General features: G+C 41.8%; 1 protein-coding gene across 1 annotated transcript in view; it reads left to right on the forward strand.

Annotated features, from left to right (window-relative positions):
• LOC124721708 overlaps positions 1–22,762 on the forward strand; it is a 1,090,650-nt gene that overhangs the window by 646,740 nt on the left and 421,148 nt on the right. Inside the window, exon 3 of the mRNA XM_047246794.1 lies at positions 20,180–20,315. Coding sequence (XP_047102750.1) covers positions 20,180–20,315 — 136 coding nt within the window. The remainder of the gene's footprint in view (positions 1–20,179; positions 20,316–22,762) is intronic.

Consider the following 22,762-nt stretch of genomic DNA (forward strand, 5'->3'; position numbering starts at 1 on the left):
CGCCTTCTGGATTCCTTGCCGCCTAACAGAAGACCATAAAGAGTAACGGGGGGCCACCTGCGCGGTATTGCAATTGCCCAATGAAGGACGGACTCCACGGGAAGCAGTACTTGGACGATGCAGAAAGACGCTGGTTCCTTCGTCGACCACCAGAGTGGTATCATGGGAATTACAGGCCCTCCCAGTAAGGTGGCGTAAGGCTGTCGCATTGATCGGCGATTGTGTAGCAAAACAGGGTTAGGTACCTAAAAGCGTGGGGAATAATATAATGTATTGGAATCGTGAATAAATCGAACCACTTTCAGATAAAAAATGTTGTGCATTACTTGTTCAACGCCCCTTGGAGAAAGGAAACTGAATTACTTGCTTAACAGCTGACTAGCCCATATACTCTCCTATTTGAGTATTTGTACAATCGAAGCTGACGTACGCAGCGTGTGCTCACGAGTGGAAGCAGCACGTGTACCAATTGGATGGCTGACCACTGGTCAAAGCCCGTTTGCGTTGTAGCGGCCTTTATCCAACTCTTTGAACACATGTGTTATCATATAGTGTCACCGCATAAGGCTGAGAAATTCTCAGTTCATGATGCCGGTCATAATATGATGTAACGTAGCAACATTGGTTAAGGACATATGTTTGTAGTTGTGGGCGGCTGGAGCAACTGCTAAACTACTGAACCCCTATTAGAAATTACCAGGATTCTATCTGTAATTTACTTACTGCAGACAGTGCTCCATGTCTCTTAAATTAGCCTGCCGCGGTGGTTTCGCGGTTAAGGAGCTCAGTCCGGAACCGCGCGACTGCTACGGTCGCAGGTTCGAATCCTGCCTCGGGCATGGATGTGTGATGTCCTTAGGTTAGTTAGGTTTAAGTAGTTCTAAGTTCTGGGGGACTTATGACCACAGATGTTAAGTCCCATAGTGCTCAGAGCCATCTCTACTCGATAGATGGTTAGTAAATAACAGTCATGCCCCAATGTTTCCTTAGTGAACAATCTCCAATCATCTCACTCTCGACAAGCCGTTAAACTCAATCCTTACTTCATTCTTCGTATAGGAAGAAACATGTGATTTCTGCTGCACCTTATGAGAGGCACCTTTTTCATGTTGACATGTTATATGTTTAATTATCACAGTTGCTGACGGGGCAGCACGATGTTAAAAATTCTTAAATTTATACCTGCCAAGGTGTCTAACGCAACCGACAAAAATCTGCACGATGTCAAAAATTGTTGCCTTTTTCGAATTGTTTAACCATGCATGTTTCAGCACTTTCTGTGCAAACTTTCGTCCAATTTTCGTATAGTCGACTGTCAAAAGCTGCGGGTGACTGGACGTGTTGTTAATTGTAATTGCATTTTCCTTTTGTTCACATATCATGTATGTATATGTTTTAGTTTGTTGTCAGATACACTTTACTACTGATTAACCTGACAACGGTCTTACTTAGCAGACTGTGGCTGTAATTCTAGTGCACATTCTACAGCTGATCATGATTATCAAAATACTTATTTCTTTTGATAATGTCACTTCTTGTTGTAACACTTGCATTTTGTATAGTCTGTCACTGAAGCAAAAAGTGTTTTCCGGCATAGCTAAAGAAGTACGTAATCTAACTCGTCACAAGCAAGTGAAACTACGCCATAAAACCGAAACATCATGACATGCTGTAAAATGTTGGTATAATTAAAGCTACCATCAGAAACAAGTAATTGCGTCATGCGAGAAGGAAAGCAAGCACTGATCCTACTGAAGATAGAACATAAAGTGCTGAAGCATGTCTGAGTAAAACAAAGCTGAAACGGTGTCTTGCATAAGTCGGGATTGCTCTTCCGTTTTCCTTAGTAAGCAGTGGAATAACAACTATAACATCCAAAAGATGATTACATTATTTGCATATCTCGATCCCTTCGTTAGGTGAGTGACTGTTCCCTTTACTTCCAGCGCTGATTCCCCCATGCTTTGCAGTCGGTCTTTCTCGCCATGGCTCGAAGCAGGCAGTGCCGCTCTCTGATCTCTAAGTGGTCCTCAGACGCACTTATCCTCATTTATACTGACCCATGGCGCATCCTGGGATAGCAGGTCCGGTCTGTCGACACATTTACTCCTCCATATTCAGGCTGAAGGACGCAGAATTGTTGGTTCCACCACAAAGCTACAACAGACGTATTGTTGCAAGACTGCCTCTCAAGACTGACAGGGCAACCATTACGCTCTGAGATAGTTCACAATAACTCAATGCTCAGAAATTGAATCACTCTTTAACGTATCATTGCTCTATAATATTATTATTTTAAAATTTTTGAGTGATCCGCCTGCAGCGAGTTAAGGAAAGCAGTGTTTAACAGTCTAAAATATTTTAGTGAGACTGTTATAGAGAAAACTACATGTCGCATATTCACATAACGTAACGCAGTGCTTACTGTGGACTGGACCATTGGTACGTTGGTCTCCTGCTTCTGGTTACGTTCTATTGCTTCCTTTGTGCGCGCAGTAATAACGAGAAATGGAAGAGGTAGGCAGAGATGCGGGGCGAGTGGGTAATGAACATATCCATAGCGTAGCCTCAGCAATAAATAATTTATCAGGAGAACTGGCAGCTTCCTTGTCTTAATAGGCAGTGCCCGGCATTCGCTGAGGGATGAGAGCGAAATGAATGAATAATGAGGCGCGAGCCACACGCTGTGTAAACAGCCGCTGCAAACACAGACCACGGCCTAAGAGTGCCCAAAACTTCTCTTTAAAAAAACTAAATTTTCATTTGCATAGGACCTCAGAGATGCGTGTAAATTCAGTGAGATCAACACAAGGAATATTTCCGAAACAGAACACTGTCACGATATTCCGGTTGTATAAGCCACAGAACAAGTAATTTCCGCCGATTACGTAGAAACTGCAAACGTAAACGTATGACATGAATAAAGCAGATGAGTAAATCTCAAAGTGACAGCACACGTCATGAAAAACGTATGACATTTATTTAAATATATACTAGACACAAATATTCGTTTGGCTTAATATCCACGTGATAAATGCTCACTACAGAAGAACCCGTGGGTGTACTGAGATGTAAGAGTGACGTTTAATACAGAGACTGAGAGACTTCAGCATAGAAGATGGTCAATTTTCTAGTCTTTGAAACAACCCTTTGCTAGTTCAACGCTTTAGTTATGAAAGGAACTATCCGTTTGGCGTGACTGTCAGCTCTGTTTGCGCAGCACTCATGGAGTTTGTAAAGGAAAGCTCTTACTAATGAAGTGTGTATCGCAGGAGAAAAGCAGACATCATGAAACTATTTTCAGTAAATATGGAACTTGAAGAATGAGTTACCATGATTTATTTGACGCATATATTACTTTCGGACGTCGCTCTTTACCGAGCAGTCCCAGGTCCCAGTATAATTTTAAGAACCTTAAAATCGGTGACATTGTATCAGTGGTTTACTGAAGCTATCTTTCTTCCATATACGAGATACGTAACATTACAGACGTGACTTTGTGTCAGCAATGTGTTCTAGTATGCTTATAAGTGCTACGAGCTGTATATGAGACACATGAATAAATGGTTCAAATGGCTCTAAGCACTATGGGACTTAACATCAGAGGTCATCAGTCCCCTAGACTTAGAAACTACTTAAACCTAACTAACCTAAGGACATCACATAGCCGGCCTAGGTGGCCGAGCGGTTCTAGGAACTACAGTCTAGAACCGCGCGACCGCTACGGTCGCAGGTTCGAATCCTGCCTTGGGTATGGATGTGTGTGATGTCCTTAGGTTAGTTATGTTTAAGTAGTTCTAAGTTCTAGGGGTCTGATGATCTCAGAAGTTAAGTCTCATGGTGCTCAGAGCCATTTGAACCATTTTAACATCACACACATCTATGCCCGTGGTAGGATTCGAGCCTGCGACCGCAGCAGCAGCGCGGTTCCGGACTGAAGCGCCTAGAACCGCTCGGCCACAGCGGCCGGCTCACAAATGCATAGGTGTGCTATAAATCGAGAGCGGTCATCGGTTTAACATTAAGAATAAATCTATTGATAATCAAAACTCATACCGATAACCTTCATCATATTGCCTCTGCTGTATAACAGATTCACACTTTTCGTTGACTGCGGAATTAAATTTAGGTACAGGTCAAATCACGTATATGTCGTAAAATTCGTTAACTTACTACTTCACATCAAAACCTTCTGCATAATATTATGCGTTTTAAACTTGTGAGCAAGGAAACCTAATTATGCGAACGATATATGCTATGATTGTGACAGCTTGCAGCTACTGCTTTACTTGCAGCTGGTAGCGAAAAAGTAACACGGAATAAATTTTGCTGCATAGACGTAGCTATTAGGTTTCAGATATCGTTTTGCAGTTGTGGCTGAAATGAAAAATCAATTTTAACTCATTAAGAGTTGTTTTATTTCTGCACCACGATATGTTCGCCCTTACATTACGATGTCACTCAGACAATAGCATTACGCAAGTGAGTCACAAATAAGGAGATTGCTTAAGTTTAGAATTTTGAGTACAGTGTAATGTCTCGAAAATTGTTTCATCTCTAAAATTTCGTTCACTATTGACACATTTTCAGAAAAATAGTTAAAACAATTGCTTGGTATCTTAATCGTCGTATTTACCTTTCCCTACACTAAACTACAGGTATTGTATCATACAGTTTATTAGTCTGATGAACTTTAGGGAACATGTAATCTTTGTACAATGTGCAAAACAGTCATACTCAATCCGCATCAGCACCTGTTCAGTGAAAATGTGGAACGAAAATTTTGACTCTTTCTAGTAATAAACCATCAGTACCCTATATCAAATTTACAAATCAAACTTTAAAAAATGGACAGCTATATTTCATACATACTTTACTTACGGAATAAACACATTGTTTTCTTGGCCACGGTGATCATAGAAAAGTTACCCACATCGACCATTACCTCCTCGCCTCGAGTAAGCACACTGTGTACTCAAGCTCTGACCCAAGTATTCCGTACGCTGTCAGAAAAGGAACACCTTGCCAATGGTATTATAAGACCTAAGACCAATTATAATAAGGCATTTGGTACTCTGATTGATAAACCTTATGGTCGTTCACATGGAAGAAAACTGGACGGTCGTTCTCCCTTATATCAATATCCGCAAAAATTTGCAGACTTTAAGGGGAAAATACGTATTTCAGCCAATTTTACTCCCTTATTTATAAGGTCTGTAATGTTAAAGACAGTCTACGCGTGTTGAAGCCGCGTGTATAGTAATGTTGAAGCATGTAGATTCCACTTCTTGGAGATAATTGTTGAGCAATCGTGGTGCTCAATATTGGAGATAAGTGGGATACCTAATGGAAGTAGTGACGCATATCGGCAGTCAGCATTCACTGTCTGGAGTGTGATTTTGACGAGGCATGACGCAGGCTCCGAATTTTCGGGTGATAGGAAACATAGAAAAAAAGAATGACTGGCAATTCAGTTACAGACACGGCTTGAGGTCTTCGATCCGTCAGAGCTGGAAATGGGGAGGGCTTGACATGTGCAGGCGACGAGAATGCAGCACTAGCGTAAACTGATAGTTGTCATAAAGATATCTCACAGCTAACGTTACTTCAACGTCAAAGATTGTCGCTCACAGCACCTAGAATAAACGACTGGCACAACTGTCGGTATACCGTGCAGAAAAAAGTTGATTGTGAATATGATAGTGCTCCTGGTAACATAACATAGTTCATTACACTATAGATTCTGTTTTTCTCGTTTCTCTAGTTTCAGGCACGCGTGAGATGTAACTGAAGATGTAGGGTTGGGGAATATTTTTATATTTTATTTTTCATTTCTTACAGAGTGTGTGACATAGAAGAGTAATTTTACCTATGATCAGGCTTAATTTAGGGACAAAAAGGATGAGGAAAACAGAAGAATAGCCTACAGAATTTCTCACTGTATATCATCTTCATAAGACAAAATGAACTTGATTATTAACAGAATTGCCATTACTGGAGTATAGTCATATACTGGCATAATTATTATGCTTTGGAAAAGTACTGGGGTTTGCCGCGCATTTAATGAATATTTGTGCCAGCTTTACCTCGAATCCGAATTTTCTGCTTACAGCGAGTATTAGCCTTCACAATTGTTTTAGTTGTTGCCTTTGGTAGTAATGAGAGAAATACCAGTGGCACCGAACATTTGTATTAGATCTGAAGGGTGCTTACATCACGCAGTGGATGTTGTAACCGCTTGTGGAAAACAGTAAATCACCTTTAGAGTTGCAGTGTAGCACTAATTTTCATTAGTCCCGATATATTCATTACATTGGAGTTAACCATTTTTTGATTATACTTCACTGACATCTTGTCGCGACATTGCACTATCACTGATTCCATACATGTTATGTCAAACAATTCAGTTCAGTTGTATGTAAATGATTACATAATCAATTCGTAATTCTTGTACGACACATTCTATGTACATGCGTGTATGAGTTATACTAACATTAACAGCTTAGGAATTTCAAAAGTTTTGTTCGCATAAAGCCGTGGCAGGCTTGTGGCCGTCATTTAAAATGGTTAGTTCCTTCTAATGGGCTGGGAAAATTAAAAGATTATGCTCTAAAGCATTTATGCTAGTGATACCGCCATCAGTTTTCAATAATTGATCACAAGTTCGCTTTCATAAGTCTGTTAGGTTGTAACGAGCATTAAAGAACAATTATGAGACAAAAACGTCTACTTTCTTAAAGAAAATTGTTGTCAATGAGTCTCTGTGTTACACACATCCCAGCACTGAAGGGACAGGTGCAGGAATAGGAGGGCAACTTGGGTACAGCCGTAGGACATGGGATGGGAAAAAGGACAACAGCATTCAAATATTCCGGATGATATACTGATTTTCTGCATGTAATAGGCCTTCCTTGGTAAAACTGATATTATATAATCGATGGTTGTGCAAAAATTAATCGAACTAATTTGAGAGTTTCCAGAATGATATTTTCACTCTGCAGCGGAGTGTGCGCTGATAAGAACCTTCCTGGCAGATTAAAACTGTGTGCCCGACCGAGACTCGAACTCGGGACCTTTGCCTTTCGCGGGAAAGCGCTCTACCATCTGAGCTACCGAAGCACGACTCACGCCCGGTACTCACAGCTTTACCTCTGCCAGTATCTAAAATATAGCCAGCTCAGTTTAGTAAACATTAATTTGATATACATGGATATGACGAAAGAATAGAAGGCAGATTTAAAAATTAAATATACATTTTAATATGAAATGTAGAGTTGTTATACAGAAATTAATCCATAAAGGAAATTTGTTAGAGTGAATGACGTGCTGCCGGAGTGAACGCAGCGGACGGAAAGGCAAACAACTTTAGCATTTTAGAGGAAAGGCTAGACGCTAGGATTACAACGGTTTCAATAAATAGATGGATAAGCAAATAGGACACTGGTGAAGAGCTGTCTCTATCTAGTTATCTATGAGCAAAAAGTTATTCTCACAACACCTCTCACCTAACTACCCATTCTCTTGTGCAGACTTCTGTGATCTTTGGAACTGAACCGACAGCAGTACTTTAAAGACACGTTATAGGTAGCCTGAATATTTTTTTCATGAAATTACGAATATTCGCATCCGTAATAGAGTTGCCGGTGCTTCTGTATCTCATGCGGAAAACCAGCGTTCCGTTCCCGGTACTGACGAAATTTATTCCTTGTTAAGAGACCAGGAACTGGAAGCACTTAGTGTCACGAAGTAGATATAGAAGCTACTTGATGGTTAATTGGCAGTTCGAGTTTCACTTACTTACCGGTAGGAAAATCAGTATGCGTGTCTCTCCTTAGTAATGGCCGCCGTTGCTGTTGACAGAGGATGACACAGTAGTGTGTCAGTGAGTACTCCATGAGGCCATATGCAGGAACCAGTGATTTGCGAACAGAAGACTTATCAGTGCCAATAAATGATCTATGAAAGGTAGCAGTGTTCCATAAACAGTGCAAAAATTATACAGCATTGAGTATGAGACCATAATTCGGAACTGCAGGTGCAGTCACTGATATTCTGTTTTATTAGAATCTAAGCTACAGACTTCAGCAGAGAAACCCTTCATTGGCCATACCACTGAAGGCCTTCACGTCATGACAATTACTTTACTTTCGCCCAGGATTATTTAAAAAATTTATCTCCACATGACTGGATTAGACTACAAAATCAGAGCACATCATACCTAGAGCAAAAGGAGCGTTATAAAATCTCTCACGGATACATACTGCTACTGGCACTGACTTCGACTTGGACCATCGTTGCTCGAAAAATTCATGATTGTTTCGAACGTTGCAGGGCGTGATACTATCATAGATGATTGCCTTTGAATGCTGGTTCATCATTAGAACCTCATTTTTAAACTGCTAATTTAAGCTCAATAATGTAAAGGCTTTTCTCATACCATTTTGTCTCCTCTCAGCTGTGTTAATTACTTTATTACCTTCTAGCAGTTTGTAAGAAGTTACACCTTCACCTTCGAGCACTATAGCTCTGTTATAGATATGATTTCCACCACAGGTAGTATAGTGTGCAAAGCTTCAGACTGAAAGGAACGGTCGAATACGTCACTGCCAAGTAACATTGCTCGGTGAAGCTTGAACTATATGTAGAAATAAGTGTTACAGAACAGTGCAGTACAGCTCAGCACAGTACAGAAAGCAACTGAAACGAATACACAATGAGATTAACATAAAAGACACTTTTATTCAAAGACTATAATTACACTGTCACTGAATTATGATGGTCCCCTCACAAAAATGGTTCAAATGGCTCTGAGTACTATGGAACTTAACATCTGAGGTCATCAGTCCCCTAGAACTTAGAACTACTTAAACCTAACTAACATTAGGACATCACACACATCCATGCCCCAGGCAGGACTCGAACCTGCGTCCGTAGCGGTCGCGCGGTTCCAGACTGAAGGTCCCCTCACATTTCGAAAGGTTATTAATAGCGTGTGTGATCACCACGTCGGCCATGCATACTCTGCAACGTGTTTCCATGCTGGACACGTATGTGGTAAGGAGCTCTTGTGGTAGGGCGGTCTATTCCTCCACTAGCGCAGTTCACAGCTGCTGGATGGTCGTCAGTGCACGTACACGTACGTGTTCCCAACGCAAGCCACAAGTACTTGAGGCGATTTAAGTCGGTAGGACTGACATACACGACCATTAGCCGAATATCTCTTCGTTCTAAGAGTTGCTCCAACTGCCCTTTCCATTGCGGTCGTACACTGCCGCCCATAAAAATGGATTCAGGGTAGAATGCACGGCTGAAAAGACGCACATGGCGAAGGAGTACAGTGTCACAATAACTTTGACTGGTGAGTGTACCGTGTTTGAAGATTCCAAGGTCAATACTCCGAGGCTACATAACGCCTCCAGTATAACACGTGGACCACCAAAACAAACATGTTCAGCTACGCTGGATCTACCCTCAAATGGCGATAGGTCGTAACACTTAATGCGCTCAGGAATATTGTCGAGCATAATCATTTTGGTAGTCGACGTTCCTGGGCGTGGAGAGGCATAATTTTGCATGGGTCTATCTTTTAACACGGTACTCTCACCGGTCAACGTAACTCCTTCCCCCCTTTTTGGGGGTGCATTTGGCTCTGACGTCATTCTTGTGGACGACACTGTGCTACAGCCTCCAACAGTACGGGTGGAGGGGCTCGTGAGACGAGAGGATAGTCATCGAATGGTCTGGACTGCCCATACTGCGACTTAAATTCCATCGATCCCGTGCGGGATGCGTTCAGGAGACTTATTGCAGTACGACGATACGCGCCAACGACCATCCAGCATTTGTGAACCGCGCTTGTGGAGGATTGAGACGTCCTATCACAGGAACTCCTGCATGGGAACGCATTGTAGAGCATTCATCTCTGTCCATGGTGATCACACTTCCTACTGAGGACTATGTTCTGCCTTTTTGGAATCTCCAACGGACCATCATAAATCGCTGCAAGTTCAGTGTGATTTGTGTCCTTGATTAAAAATGCCATTTCTGTTGGTCTGACTGCTTATTTCTTTAATATAACTCATATGCTACACTCTAGAAGATCTTTCTTTGTATGGTCCAAATGTCATCGAGCTTTGTTGCTTCACAGTGACACAGCACTCGAAAGTCACATTCGTCCTTACATTTTTGCGAGAAATCCGAAACATGATCCGATTTGGTGTTTACCGCAAGTTCAAAATATTTTTAGCAGTGCAGTTGCCGGGTACATCATACGCTTTGCCCTGGTTCCTGATTCTGAACGTTTATAGATGTATACGGCGATCCGAACTCCACATTTCAGGTATCGATAAGATACAAGATATAACACTGCCTCCTAATACTGCGGCGATTTGGTGGATAAGACTATGGACACGTAAGTCATGATTAACGTTCGGGCCCATTATTGTTCAAAAAATGGTTCAAATGGCTCTGAGCACTATGGGACTTAACATCTATGGTCATCAGTCCCCTAGAACTTAGAACTACTTAAACCTAACTAACCTAAGGACAGCACACAACACCCAGTCATCACGAGGCAGAGAAAACCCATTATTGTAGGAGATTGCCGGAATGGTTCCTTGAAATAAGCCTTGGGCTATTTTCTTCTGTTTCAAAATCCAACTCACGTGAGATCCTGCTCTGATGACTCCTATTTCAATAAGTTCGGTAATCTCCTTTTCTCACCAATATCGGCAGTGAAACAAACCAGTAACCATAATGATGAATGTATGACCACAGAAAGGCACATCTTCGAGCTGCAGACTTCATTTTGGATAGAATTAGGAACATTCAAAACCCATTTAAACAATAATATCCAAAGTTAAACATAACTAAGAAATTGTTTGGCAACTTTCCTGTGACGAATGTCAGAGGGATTGTATTAACAAGATAACGCTTAATGGGAAGGCAATTATGAGCAAAAGAAACGCACATTTGAAAAGTACCAAAATTAAAAATCTCTTCCACATCAACGAAAGAGTTAAAAAAGAATGTGATTCCCCTCAGCGTCGACACATTCTTTGGAGGGATTTTCCATTTTCTATGTTGCGCTATTCAAGAACTTTATAGGCAAAAAAGAAAGAAAACTCGAGTTCAACGTCCTGTCGACGACGACGTTATTAGAAACAGGATAGGATGGGCGAAGATATCTGCCGTGGTCTTCGAAAAGAATCATTATTCGTATCCAATCGTTTACTGAAATCAGGAAAAGCCACAATTTTTATGGCCGGACGGTGACTGGAACCGCCGTCCTCCCTAATCCGAATGTGGCGTTTTACGGCTGTGCCATCTCGGTCAGTTACTCCGCTGGCAGTCGGTCCCATTGATCAGTAAGGATAGTGTGGAAGTCTGGACGTTCCTCTTCCCCCATCATCTCAAACTTGCTCTATTAGACTGAGATCGACAACGGTCTAATCTAACAGTTTCTTTTCATTTCACGCAATTGTTAGTAATACTTTGCAGTTATTTATGATCAGAGTCAAAGGCTCTCTATCATGATCAGCTACAGGTTTTGCTGCATTTCGAACAATTTTATAATGTTGCAACTTCCTTAAAAACAACAGCATCATCCGTGAACAGTCTCATGGAGTTCCTGATCTTATCCATCAGTTCATTTGTACATATCGTCAACGTTAATGGTCCTACAACAATCCTTTTGAGCAAAGATAATGGTTTAAGCTATTAAACCTTACTTTACTGTGAATCAAATTCGTGCATGTGTTCATTTCATTAATTTCTGTCGCACTTGTCCAGTACATGGCTCAATTAACGAATACAATTGGTGAGAAGCATGATCTGGGCTGTTCACTTGGACGACAAAAATGAAATGGAGAAACCCAAGGGTTTAATAGTTTAGGATTTGCTACTTCTGCCACAGAAATGGCTGCATACTTAAATAATACACGTAGCTTGTTTCCATTCATTGAAATTATGACATTACTTAGGTTAAAACGTCTTCAAAACTCAGATGATAATAATTAGAATTATCTTTATGACTCTGAGAATATTAACCTTAGTAACACAGCACAAGGAAGAAACCTGCTGTGAGAAGTCCATTTAGAAGAAGTAATGACATATACTGTACAAAAAATCACTATGGTCCACTGAACCTGACTTTAACACAAAGAGCGCCCTATCCTCTGATAAATCTAGCTTTAACACAAAGAGCGGTGAAATCAAAAACTATGAAAGTCTTTAACCATCTACTCTCTGTAAACAGTAACCTAATTCAAAATGAAGTTGTTTCCCCTTTAACAAAGACATTATTGGCTAGAAATGAGGCGCTGGTGAGATACCCGGCTCATATTCTGGAGGACGGCGTTTAAGACATCTGTCTGGCCATCCAAATGTAGGTTTCCGTCATTTCCTGTAAACAGTCTCTGAGACAAAAAAAAAAAAAATTGAAAAACCGACGCACCACGAAGAAACTACCCCAACTGGGCGGAAACCGATGTATGTAATGTACACATACGTACAAACAAACGGTTAGGATATCAGAAAATTTCGATAATTAATTCAAGAGAGAGAGCTTTATAAATTTTGTTAACCAATAACGTGATGGTCCACCTCTGGCTTTTATGCAAGCAGTTAGACGGCTTTTCAGTCATTGACAGAGTTGTCGGATGTCCTTGTGAGCGATATCGTGCCAAATTCTGTCCAACTGGCGAAATAGATCGTCGAAATCCTGACTGGTTGGATGGCACTGCCAATAATGCTCCAAGAGTTCTCAACTGGGGAGAGATCTACGTATCTTGCTGGCCAAGGAATGTTTTGACAAGCATGAAGACAGGAAGCAGAAACTCTCACCGTGTGCAGATTGGAATTACCTTGCTGAAATGTACTCCCAGCATTGTTTTCCAAGAAGGCCAAGAAAACGGAGCGTGTAATATCGTTGACGTACCACTCTGTTGCAATGGTGACGTGGATGACAACCAAAATGGTCGATCTAGGAGCAGACCAGATGCCCCAGAACATGACTTCTGGTCGTTGGGAAGTATGTTGGGCGACAGACAGGTTGCCATCCCATTGCACTCCACGGCGTCTGCAGGCAAGTCTTCGGTTTGCAATCTCATTTACTAGTGTAGATTTGTCTTCAGGAGAGTGTTCCGCTTCGAATTGAGTTCCGATAACCAGCGAAGATGTGCCGGGAGACACCCTGAAAAGTGAACGGATACCAATCTGTATGTCCTTCGCCAAATGGCACGACAACGGGGGGTGATGGTCTGGGCCACGTTCTTGTTTCGTAGCAGGACCCTTTTGATGGCCATCCGTGGTACCTTTAGAACACAGCGGCAAGTCGACGATATTCTACGCCCCGTTCCGTTGTCCTTCATAACAAGCCATCCTGGGCGTACATGCCATGAAGTTAGTGCCCCCCGCGCTCGATGAGAATTTCTGCTGCTTGTCTTCGCGCTTTCCAAACCATACCTTGGCCAGCAAGGTCGCCTGGTCCGTCCGCAGCTGTGAACGTTTAGAGCATCATGGGCAGGGCCATCCAACCAGCACTGGATTCTAACGATCTAGTACGCAAAAACTCGGTCAAGCCCACCACGCCAGATGCTGGATCATCGGCGGCAGTCACGGATTTCGGTTCGGATAGGCGCGCCGGCCATGAGACGTTTTGTCCCGTGTGCTACGGGAAACGTCAGTGTTGCCCAGAGTCCAACCGTGGATCGCTGGCTTTGCTAGCGGCGTGACGCTACACGGCGTCAGGAAGCTCGGAGGATCCTAATTCGTGCCGAAGACCATGAGGTGGTGGCAGGATTCCAACAACGTAGTCCTGCGGAGGCGGCAGAGTTCTGAGCTGATGAGTGTCGAGGCGGTCTAGCAGCAGTTCGCAGCTCGATACCCGGTGACGGTGCTGCCGGATGCTTCATAGGTACGCTATTAACTTCACTGCAGCGATTAATACTTTCTGGTCCTTCCATATGTCTACTTGCTGGCCTCGGCGGATGTAAATAGGGGATACTGACGGTTGACCATGTGGTCTGAATACCACTGCCGCATTCGTCCTTCTCGAAAAAGCCTCTTCACATAGTACGGAAGCTTTTCGCTGGAGTGGTCTGTGTCCTGGGTGGTTGTTGACTTGGGATAGTATGTCGGAGCAGTAGTGGCTGCTCGGTGAAGCGTGTTTCTATCAGCACAGCTCCTTGACTTGCGACCTTGAGTGGCCCGATCTCGGGTCACCGCTACCGGCATTGGCTTTCGTTTCCGCTGTTGCACTTCATTTTTCGTACTTCTTTTGTGAAGTTGTATACGTAGTAAGATTTATTCGTACTTTATGACTTCACTTGTGATGCATTTTTAGTGAACTGACTATTAAAGCAAAGATATATTCATATAACCAGATAACACAACCGTAAACCATCTTATTTATTGGTGATTCGTTGTCTTCGGTACATCTGGAAGCGCGGAAAAGCAATGAGGCTCTCATTTCATTTTTTACAGCGCAACTATGTGTCAAGCATCGTATTAGGGCTTTATAGCAATCATTAAAGGTGGCGAAACACCACGAGTAATGGGCACTTGGGTTCACCATAGCTAAGCAATAAACGAAATTGCATGAACGCAGTGGAGCACGTCCGCCCGCAATAGACAGCTTCACCTGGAGCACGATTCACTTCTACTGTGGTGGCAGTGCACCGCATATAGCGGCCACTACAATAAACTTCGAACGAAATCAATGAGAAATGCGGAACATCATTTGCAGCAAATATTATAATTATTATAAAATCTTCTTGGAAAGCTCTCATATCCTCCAAGATATGTTATGAGATAAATGTCAACTGGTGTTTAAACGACATGAGAGAGATCAAGACTCCTTCAGCACTCAAAAATTAAAATATTCCAGAGAATTTAGGTTCCTGGGAAAAATTTAATGTTTTAAATCACTTGTGGATAAATTATTATAAAATTATTTTGTATTGTGTAAAACAGAACTATTTTTATGAAAACAATTTCCCTTTGACATGTGTGTAGCCCATTTATACGGCATTCTAGTCCGGCGCCAAGGAACAGGCCACTATAAACATCGGTACTGGTTGTACTCCAGATGCAGAACACAATTCTACCACTATGGGCACCTTGCATCAGTCAACTCACGTAGGCCTCCGTGCTCGACCATGCCGATCTCGATGAAATTTTATGTGTATATTCTCACATGCCCCAATGAAAATTGGTAAATTTTTAAGTTCGTCGAAGCAGTACTGGCAGAGATATAGCCATTTGTTTGACTCCATGCGAGATTTCGCGCAGACCGAGCGTGAATTTCCGGCGACATCTTTGATAGTCGAGCAGGAAATGTTTCGAAATTAGGCTATTTGACATGGTATAAGCCCGTTGTGAAATGTTGTTACCGTCACAAAGGGATGTAGTGAGCGTTAAAACTTAATTGTAATTCGTCGCTATAACGATACGAAGCACAGAGACTAAATCGACCTGTTCCTATTTGCTAGCCTTTGAACTTCCTGTACCCCTTTTGGACTGTTCATGTGATTTTAATCTTTTGTTTCGAGTGCTATGTTGGGCTTTTGTCACTACAACCAACCGCACCTTGAAAGCTGCGTATTCGTCTTGGTGTCAAATCTTTGTACTTGCATTTTGGCGTGTAACGCCGCTCGTTGGCTGTATCTAAACCCTAGTAGAGAAATTACGGACATAAAAGTAACATATAAGAACCACCTGTGATTCAGCCATTCGTTACAAAACGAATGAAAGTGTGATTAGGGTATAAAGTTATATTTAGGCCAAGATCATTGCAGGGGCAGAGCACAATCACGTGGATGGAAAAACGGCCGTATTCTTCCATGTTGCGTCAGATGAAACACACGTTAAAATTTGATCATTTTGGCAAAAGGTAAGGATTCTGGAGCATCACAGAAACAATTGGCCGGATCAGGTGTACGGAGAGTATCTAAAAATTGAGTATCACCAGAATGAACTAAAAACACATCTTCTGAAAAAAAAAATCCACAAGTTTAATCATCCACGTTGTTCGTTTCAAATATTTTCGGATGCATTTACGATATCGTAATTGTCATCCCACTGAAACGAATCGTAAGAAGGTATTTCGCTAAGTAACGTACAGTAATTTTTAACAGATATATCAATTACAGACATGGCTAAGAACTTCACTTTTTCAAATGGAACTGTAGTAATATCCGCTGCAAGAATTGTAGTAACGTACGAGGCGAATTTTACAGATTTGCGCTCTTTAACAACTGATAACTGCTTTCAGAGTAATTGTAATAACGGAAAGTTAGGACTTACCTGTTCTGAACATCAAACTGAGTGCTGAGTGTGATTTCAAATCAGAGTAAGTCAATGCGGAATATCGTTTAAGGGCGAACCACCGCAATAACGGTATAAATGCAGAACAGAGGAAATGAAGCTTTTGTTCTGCTGTGTCATTCGAGTGCTGATTCGCTTGAAAAAGTAAATATGTTTTACAGTTCAAAGAAATTAGATGTGTTACTTCTTTATGGAGAACAGAGATGGACTGCGAAGAGAGCGCTTCATATGTACGCACAAAGGTATCCCAACACACGGTGTGGACAAGAATGACAATTCAGCGAATGTGTAAAAACCTGTTACTGGAAGAGCACTGGAATACTACTCAGAGAGCAAGGAGCAAGCCTGAACCGAGCAGAACCTTCGAAATAGATGTACCGGCAGCTGTTCCTCATTATCCACATGTTGACACCGGAGGGTATTCAGACTGCCTCTGGAAAACGTCAGCTCATCGTTATTGCCATTTTGCGCGAAAGCAGTTTCCTTTCATATCACGTAACACTTCAGCAGGAGATAGAAAATAGCAGTAGCAGCAGCTGTATGAAACTCTATTGCTCCGTTTTAATGCATCATGAGGACAATAAGTTCTTTCTTCAAAGAACCCCCTTTATCTTTAAGTTACCTTTACAAGCCATGGAAAGCTTAATGTAAGAAATACGCATTGCTGGACAACTGAGAATGGGCACAGTCTGAGGCTGGTTAAGCATCAGAAGCACTGAAAAATGGTTCAAATGGCTCTGAGCACTATGGGACTTAACATCTATGGTCATCAGTCCCCTAGAACTTAGAACTACTTAAAACTAACTAACATCACACAACACCCAGTAATCACGAGGCAGAGAAAATCCCTGACCCCGCCGGGAATCGAAGCCGGGAACCCGGGCGTGAGAAGCGAGAACGCTACCGCACGACCACGAACTGCTGACAGAAGCACTGAAGTGTGATCGACTGGTGTGGTGTTAGTGGTGGCTAGGTGATTGGTCTTTACTGCATGAAGAAATCTTAACGGGTAAAATATACACACAATTTCTTACCAAAGGGCTACCGGTTCTCCTAAAGGAAGTACCACATGAAATAAGTAGACGCACGTAGTATCAGCACGATGGGCTCCGGCTCACTATTTGCTCATACCGGATGGTAATCATCAAAGTGCGGCTACTCTCGGAGGTTCAGTGTGGGCTATAATTATCATATGGCAATGAAACTTGGTAGACATGCTAATGCGTTAACGCGGAACCACTTTACGCTGAAAAAAGTTGGCCCCATTTTGGGCAACAGGTGCGAATCTGGCGCTGTACAGCAACTCGACGACGTCTCCTGTTCTCATACTGAACACATTATGTAAGCGGCGGTTAGAAATAAAATCGACATTATATTTGTCTCACTTGTATGATCTTTTCTGCCGACGTCCCATTCCTAATCTATAACAATATAAAATATTTCTGTGTGTCCTTCTTCTACTCACAGCGCCAGATTTGCATCTGGTGGCCAAATTTGGAACTAATTTTTGCAGCATAAATATGGCTCCGCGTTATTGCTGTAGCATAAGTATACATCGTAAATTTCGCTGCCATACGTTGATTATAATCTACACTGAACCTTTGTGAGTAGCTGCACTGTAATTCTAACCACCCAGTAGTTTGGCATGGTCTCACCCATGTCGTCCTGGTCGCTAAACAAGATATTAGGGCGCTATCAGGTAGCCTGTAAGTTCGGTTGATTTGACGCCAGTGGATGTTTTTATTTGGGATAAACTCAAAGATGAAGTCCATCCACAATTTCCGACAACCCAAGAGCATTTAAAGCACTGCATTGTTGTACAATGACATTAAATGAACCTTTTCATTCTATTCTGAAGTCCTTGCATCAACTACAGAAAATTTACGTCTACGTCACACTGGGCAAGCCCACCTCATAGCGTGTGGCGAAGGGTACTTTTAGTACCACTAACTGATCCATTCTACCCCAAAGTCGAGACTGGCGTGTGGGAAGAATGACTGTTGGTTCTAATGCCTCGAATTTTCTCGTCATGATCATTATGCGAGATGTATGTGGGGGGAAGTAATACAATGTGCTGCTCTTCCCGAGGAATGCTCTCTCAAGTTTTCAGTAGCAAACCTGCTCTTGATGCTGCTACGGTCGCAGGTTCGAATCCTGCCTCGGGCATGGATGTGTGTGATGTTCTTAGGTTAGTTAGGTTTAAGTAGTTCTAAGTTCTAGGGGACTGATGACCACAGCAATTGAGTCCCATAGTGCTCAGAGCCATTTGAACCTGCTCTTGATGCACAACGTCTCTCTTTTAACGTCTGCCAAAGGAGTTTGTTGAGCATATCGGTGACGCTCTCATGCCGACTGAACGATCCTGTGATCTTCTCTCTCTCTTCTTTCAGTCCCACCCTTTAAGGATCCCATGCTAATGCTTGATACTGAAGAATCTGTCGGACAAGGGCTGTATAAGCCACTTCCTTCGTGGATGTGTTACACGCTCCTAAGATTCTTCCTACTAATCTCAGTCTAGCATCTGCTTTCTGTACTGTTTGTTTTATGTGGTCATTACGCTTAAGGTCCCTCCGGATAGTTACTCATAGATATTTACGGTAGATACTGTTTCCAGCAGATTTTCATCAGTAGTGTTGTTGTACAGTAGTGGCTTTCTTTTACTATGTATGCGCAATACGTGACATTTATTTACGTTCAGGGTGAACAGCTAGAGCTTGCACCATTCATCACTCATCTGAGATCTTTCTGCAAATTGACACTGTTTTCGCGAATTTGTACTTTGTTGTAGACAACCGCATCACCCGCGAACAGTGTTAAAGAGAATCCTACGCGTTCCATTAGATAATTTAAATACACGATGAACAGTAATAGTCTTTGCATACTTCCTTGGAGTACACCGGAAATTACCTTTACATCCGTCGACATTTTTCCGTTAAGAGCTAAGTGTTGAGTTCTATTTCAAGGATGTCTGGAATCCAGTCGTAAATATAATATTTTTTCCCAGTAAAATACTGTGCGGTTCAGTGTCAAATGTCTTCCTGAAGTCGGAAGACAGCAAACGTCTAGTGCACTAAGCAGCAGGGATTCTGAACACTCGATGATACAAACAGCAGTCTCTATGATCATATTATTTTGCAGTTTCCTTTTTGTTGCTGTGGCTGACCTAATTTCACATTGTACATGTGTCTCTTGGCATTGAGTGCATGACGGGAAATGATTGTTTAACAGTCCTCATACCTCAACACTCTGTTTTACAAATCCATTCAGTTTTTGGAATGTGGCTTTCTTTCAAGGCTCTGGCCGGAAAGAGAGCGGAATTGTTACCGTAGTTAACTGGTTATAATCTTTAAATGCCACGTCCTATGCCTTCCAACTGATGTGTCGGTCCTACCACTAGGAGCCAAGTAAGATTAGTATCAGTTTACTAGGACCCAAGTATCATTAGTATTAATTTGAAATTAAACTCTTTTCCGCTATTCCCATCTTGTAGGTGAAATCTCTCAGTTGCGTCAAGTTGGAGCGCTCCAGAAGCCTCCAGCGACAGTTCCGTGTAACATCAGTTCCATTTTAAAGAGTGATGTAGATACGGTTATCTCTGTAATTAATACAGCTACGATAAGAGAATGTACTTAATTTAGAGAGATCTTTATAACAATTTATTTTGGTAAAACGTAATTACGATATCTTAGATTAAGGAAATATCTGAGCTGAACACGTTAGCTGACAAAATTATGCTTCTGCACTACTAAATCAATAATTAATGTTCTTGTTGCTATTAACTCCGAGTTTGCTCCAGGTGGTCAAGTAGTTTAGTCTGTCCCACGCTGATGACGAATTTTTTTTTTTTTTTCAGATGGATGCTTGCAACGACACTACAGTGACGCTGACGAACCTCACGTTCAACACGACCGGCTCATACAAGTGCGAGGTGTCCAAGGAGGGGCCTAGCTTTGACACTGTGTACGCCACTAGCAATATGACCGTCACAGGTAAGTCGCCTTCATATAAAGCTATGGCCGACACTTAACGTTTCAGTTTTTATTTAGTTTCGCATGCATGGCTTTGTCTTACCGTATAATCAAGATGTGTGAGAAAATAGTTAAATGCGGTGTGATTGTATGTTGTGTATTGATAACAGTTCAGTTGATCATGTACGATCAAAGACATCAATCGGTTAGCCGGATGCGAGATTATGACCCCTTTATTGGATTACCCATTTAATTTCTGCAACTCCATTGTTCTTTGTGACACAGAAATGTTTTTTAAAAGCTTCTAGACTGACATGCGGAAGTTAAAGATGGACATTTCCTGCCCGGAATACCGAAGTAAAATAATCCGTCAAAGATAAGGTCATTAAAAAATCAACATTAAAGGTGGCAACACAACTCCTACGGACCATGACTCTATAGACACCTAGTGGACAGTATATAGCGCGTTCTAGGCCATCTTCCGAACTTAAGTAAGATTATACTTCTTATATGTTGTTACAATTATGTATTAATGCTTTCTGTATTACAACTGATATTTATCTCAGATTCAGTTTTTTAACCGCCAGTTATGATCAGTTAAGTAGTATCTGCAATTTTGTATGTTTGTTTTGTCCACCGGCAGTGTGTAGTAAATAAAATGTCCAAACACCTATGTGTAGGTGTGATGTTCTGATACTTGGGGCGTTGATCTAGCTATAGAGTTGAGGTTTTTTCTGACCCATTACGAGGCATTGTACTGCTGGGTGTAGATGAAACGGTAGGTTACGTTATGTCTCGCAATATGAGAATGTCTGTAAATGAAGTACTTACTTCTCGCAAGTGGAAACTGTATATCTGAGCACGTCATACGACACGAGCGGACTGCTGTGGACAAGGATATCCGCTAAGTTGCAGGGTCAATGCACTGTGAGCTGTCTGCTCACTACTGGCTCTGTTGTGGCTTGCTAAATTACCTTTTCGTACATGCAAGAGGATGACATATAAAGTGCCTATTCACCTAAGCAGTTCACATCTACAATGCAGTAATAAACATGGTAAAAAATTTAGAGATTCAGGTCGATAAAAGGAGGTTACGTTCAGTGGCTGGAGCCATATATATAGTTTCTTAGTTATCCAGTCCTCTGTGCTTCCGAATATCTTGTGGGCTCTGGTCTGATGGACCACCTTGAAATGTACGCACGGCGTGTGTAGTCCCAGTCTACCTCTGCTCAGAACTGTAGCGATTGGCACAAATCACTGAAATATACACATGGCCAATATGTAAAGTCCAGTCATGGAAAAAATGAAACAAAAACTGGCAAGTGCTCCGGTTAATGGGACGACCGTGGCAGTGTGCTAGAATCTAGTTAATACGAAGTTGGCAAAGACTGCATTTTGCAGTCTAAAGAGGGATATCATGTTTTACGTGCTTAAGGTGCAGCATTTTTCTTTCTAGTTGATGAATGTCAAATCTTTTTAATTCTGAGGGATTCATCACCTGAACTACTTCCGTACCTCCACCTTTCTCAATCAAGGCTCGTATTGACTTAAGGTATTTTACTGATTGCTGATTTATCCAAGCTGAGCATCTATCCATTGTGTAGCATATACACCTGAATTACCAGACTCTCAACTTCATTACCACCATGATTAGATAAAATTACTTTAATACCGCATGCGTAGTTGTTATCAACTTCAATTCCTTGTGGCAGTAACTCGTTTAGCCCAATAGCTTCCCCCAAGAATGGTTCTATGTCGACACCATACAACGTTACCCGCAGGCGGAATTCGTGATGCAAAATTCTCCCGATCGATACACATTTAGTCGAGATTTGGTTAACCTTGACGCAGATATGTGTGCCCATAACGTGCTTCCGCTCTCCCCAGGGTTAATAAAGCAGCGCTCTCAAAGACTCTCTTACCTAAAAATTCTCAAATCTATCTCGTGAGTGATTAAACGCAAGAATTGTCTATTATTTAAGCAAGTCTTATTGACCCATAGCACATCTAACATTGATGTAATGGGACCTGCGATGGTTTGATAGGCACCCAGCTTCATCTGAGAGATGACTGTGATTCAGCTATTGTCTCCCATATAAGAAGCTTCAATTCACCATTCAATTTAGATATGCGTCATTCAGTTATTACTATACATAGATATATGGGTCTTAGGGAAAAAATTAAGAATCATGAAAGGTTTTGTGTACGCGTGGAAGAGACTTCGAAGCACTGGTAGTTTTTATTTATGTTACGTACTCGTAAGAAATAGATTTCAAAACCAGATTTTAATCTTGAAAACCTTTTCAAAGGCAGATGTGGACCATCCTTCCAAATGCAATTTGTGGCGTGAGTGCTATATTTTATGTGACGTAAGACGTGGTCCGGAAAAAGGGTTCAGAACTCTAATTGCCTGACGTTGGGTAACTCGGTCGGCGTGCACCAGATATCTGTCCAACCTGCTAGCCACC

Source organism: Schistocerca piceifrons, chromosome X, assembly GCF_021461385.2.
Source record: "Schistocerca piceifrons isolate TAMUIC-IGC-003096 chromosome X, iqSchPice1.1, whole genome shotgun sequence".
NCBI classification, from domain to species: Eukaryota; Metazoa; Arthropoda; class Insecta; order Orthoptera; family Acrididae; genus Schistocerca; species Schistocerca piceifrons.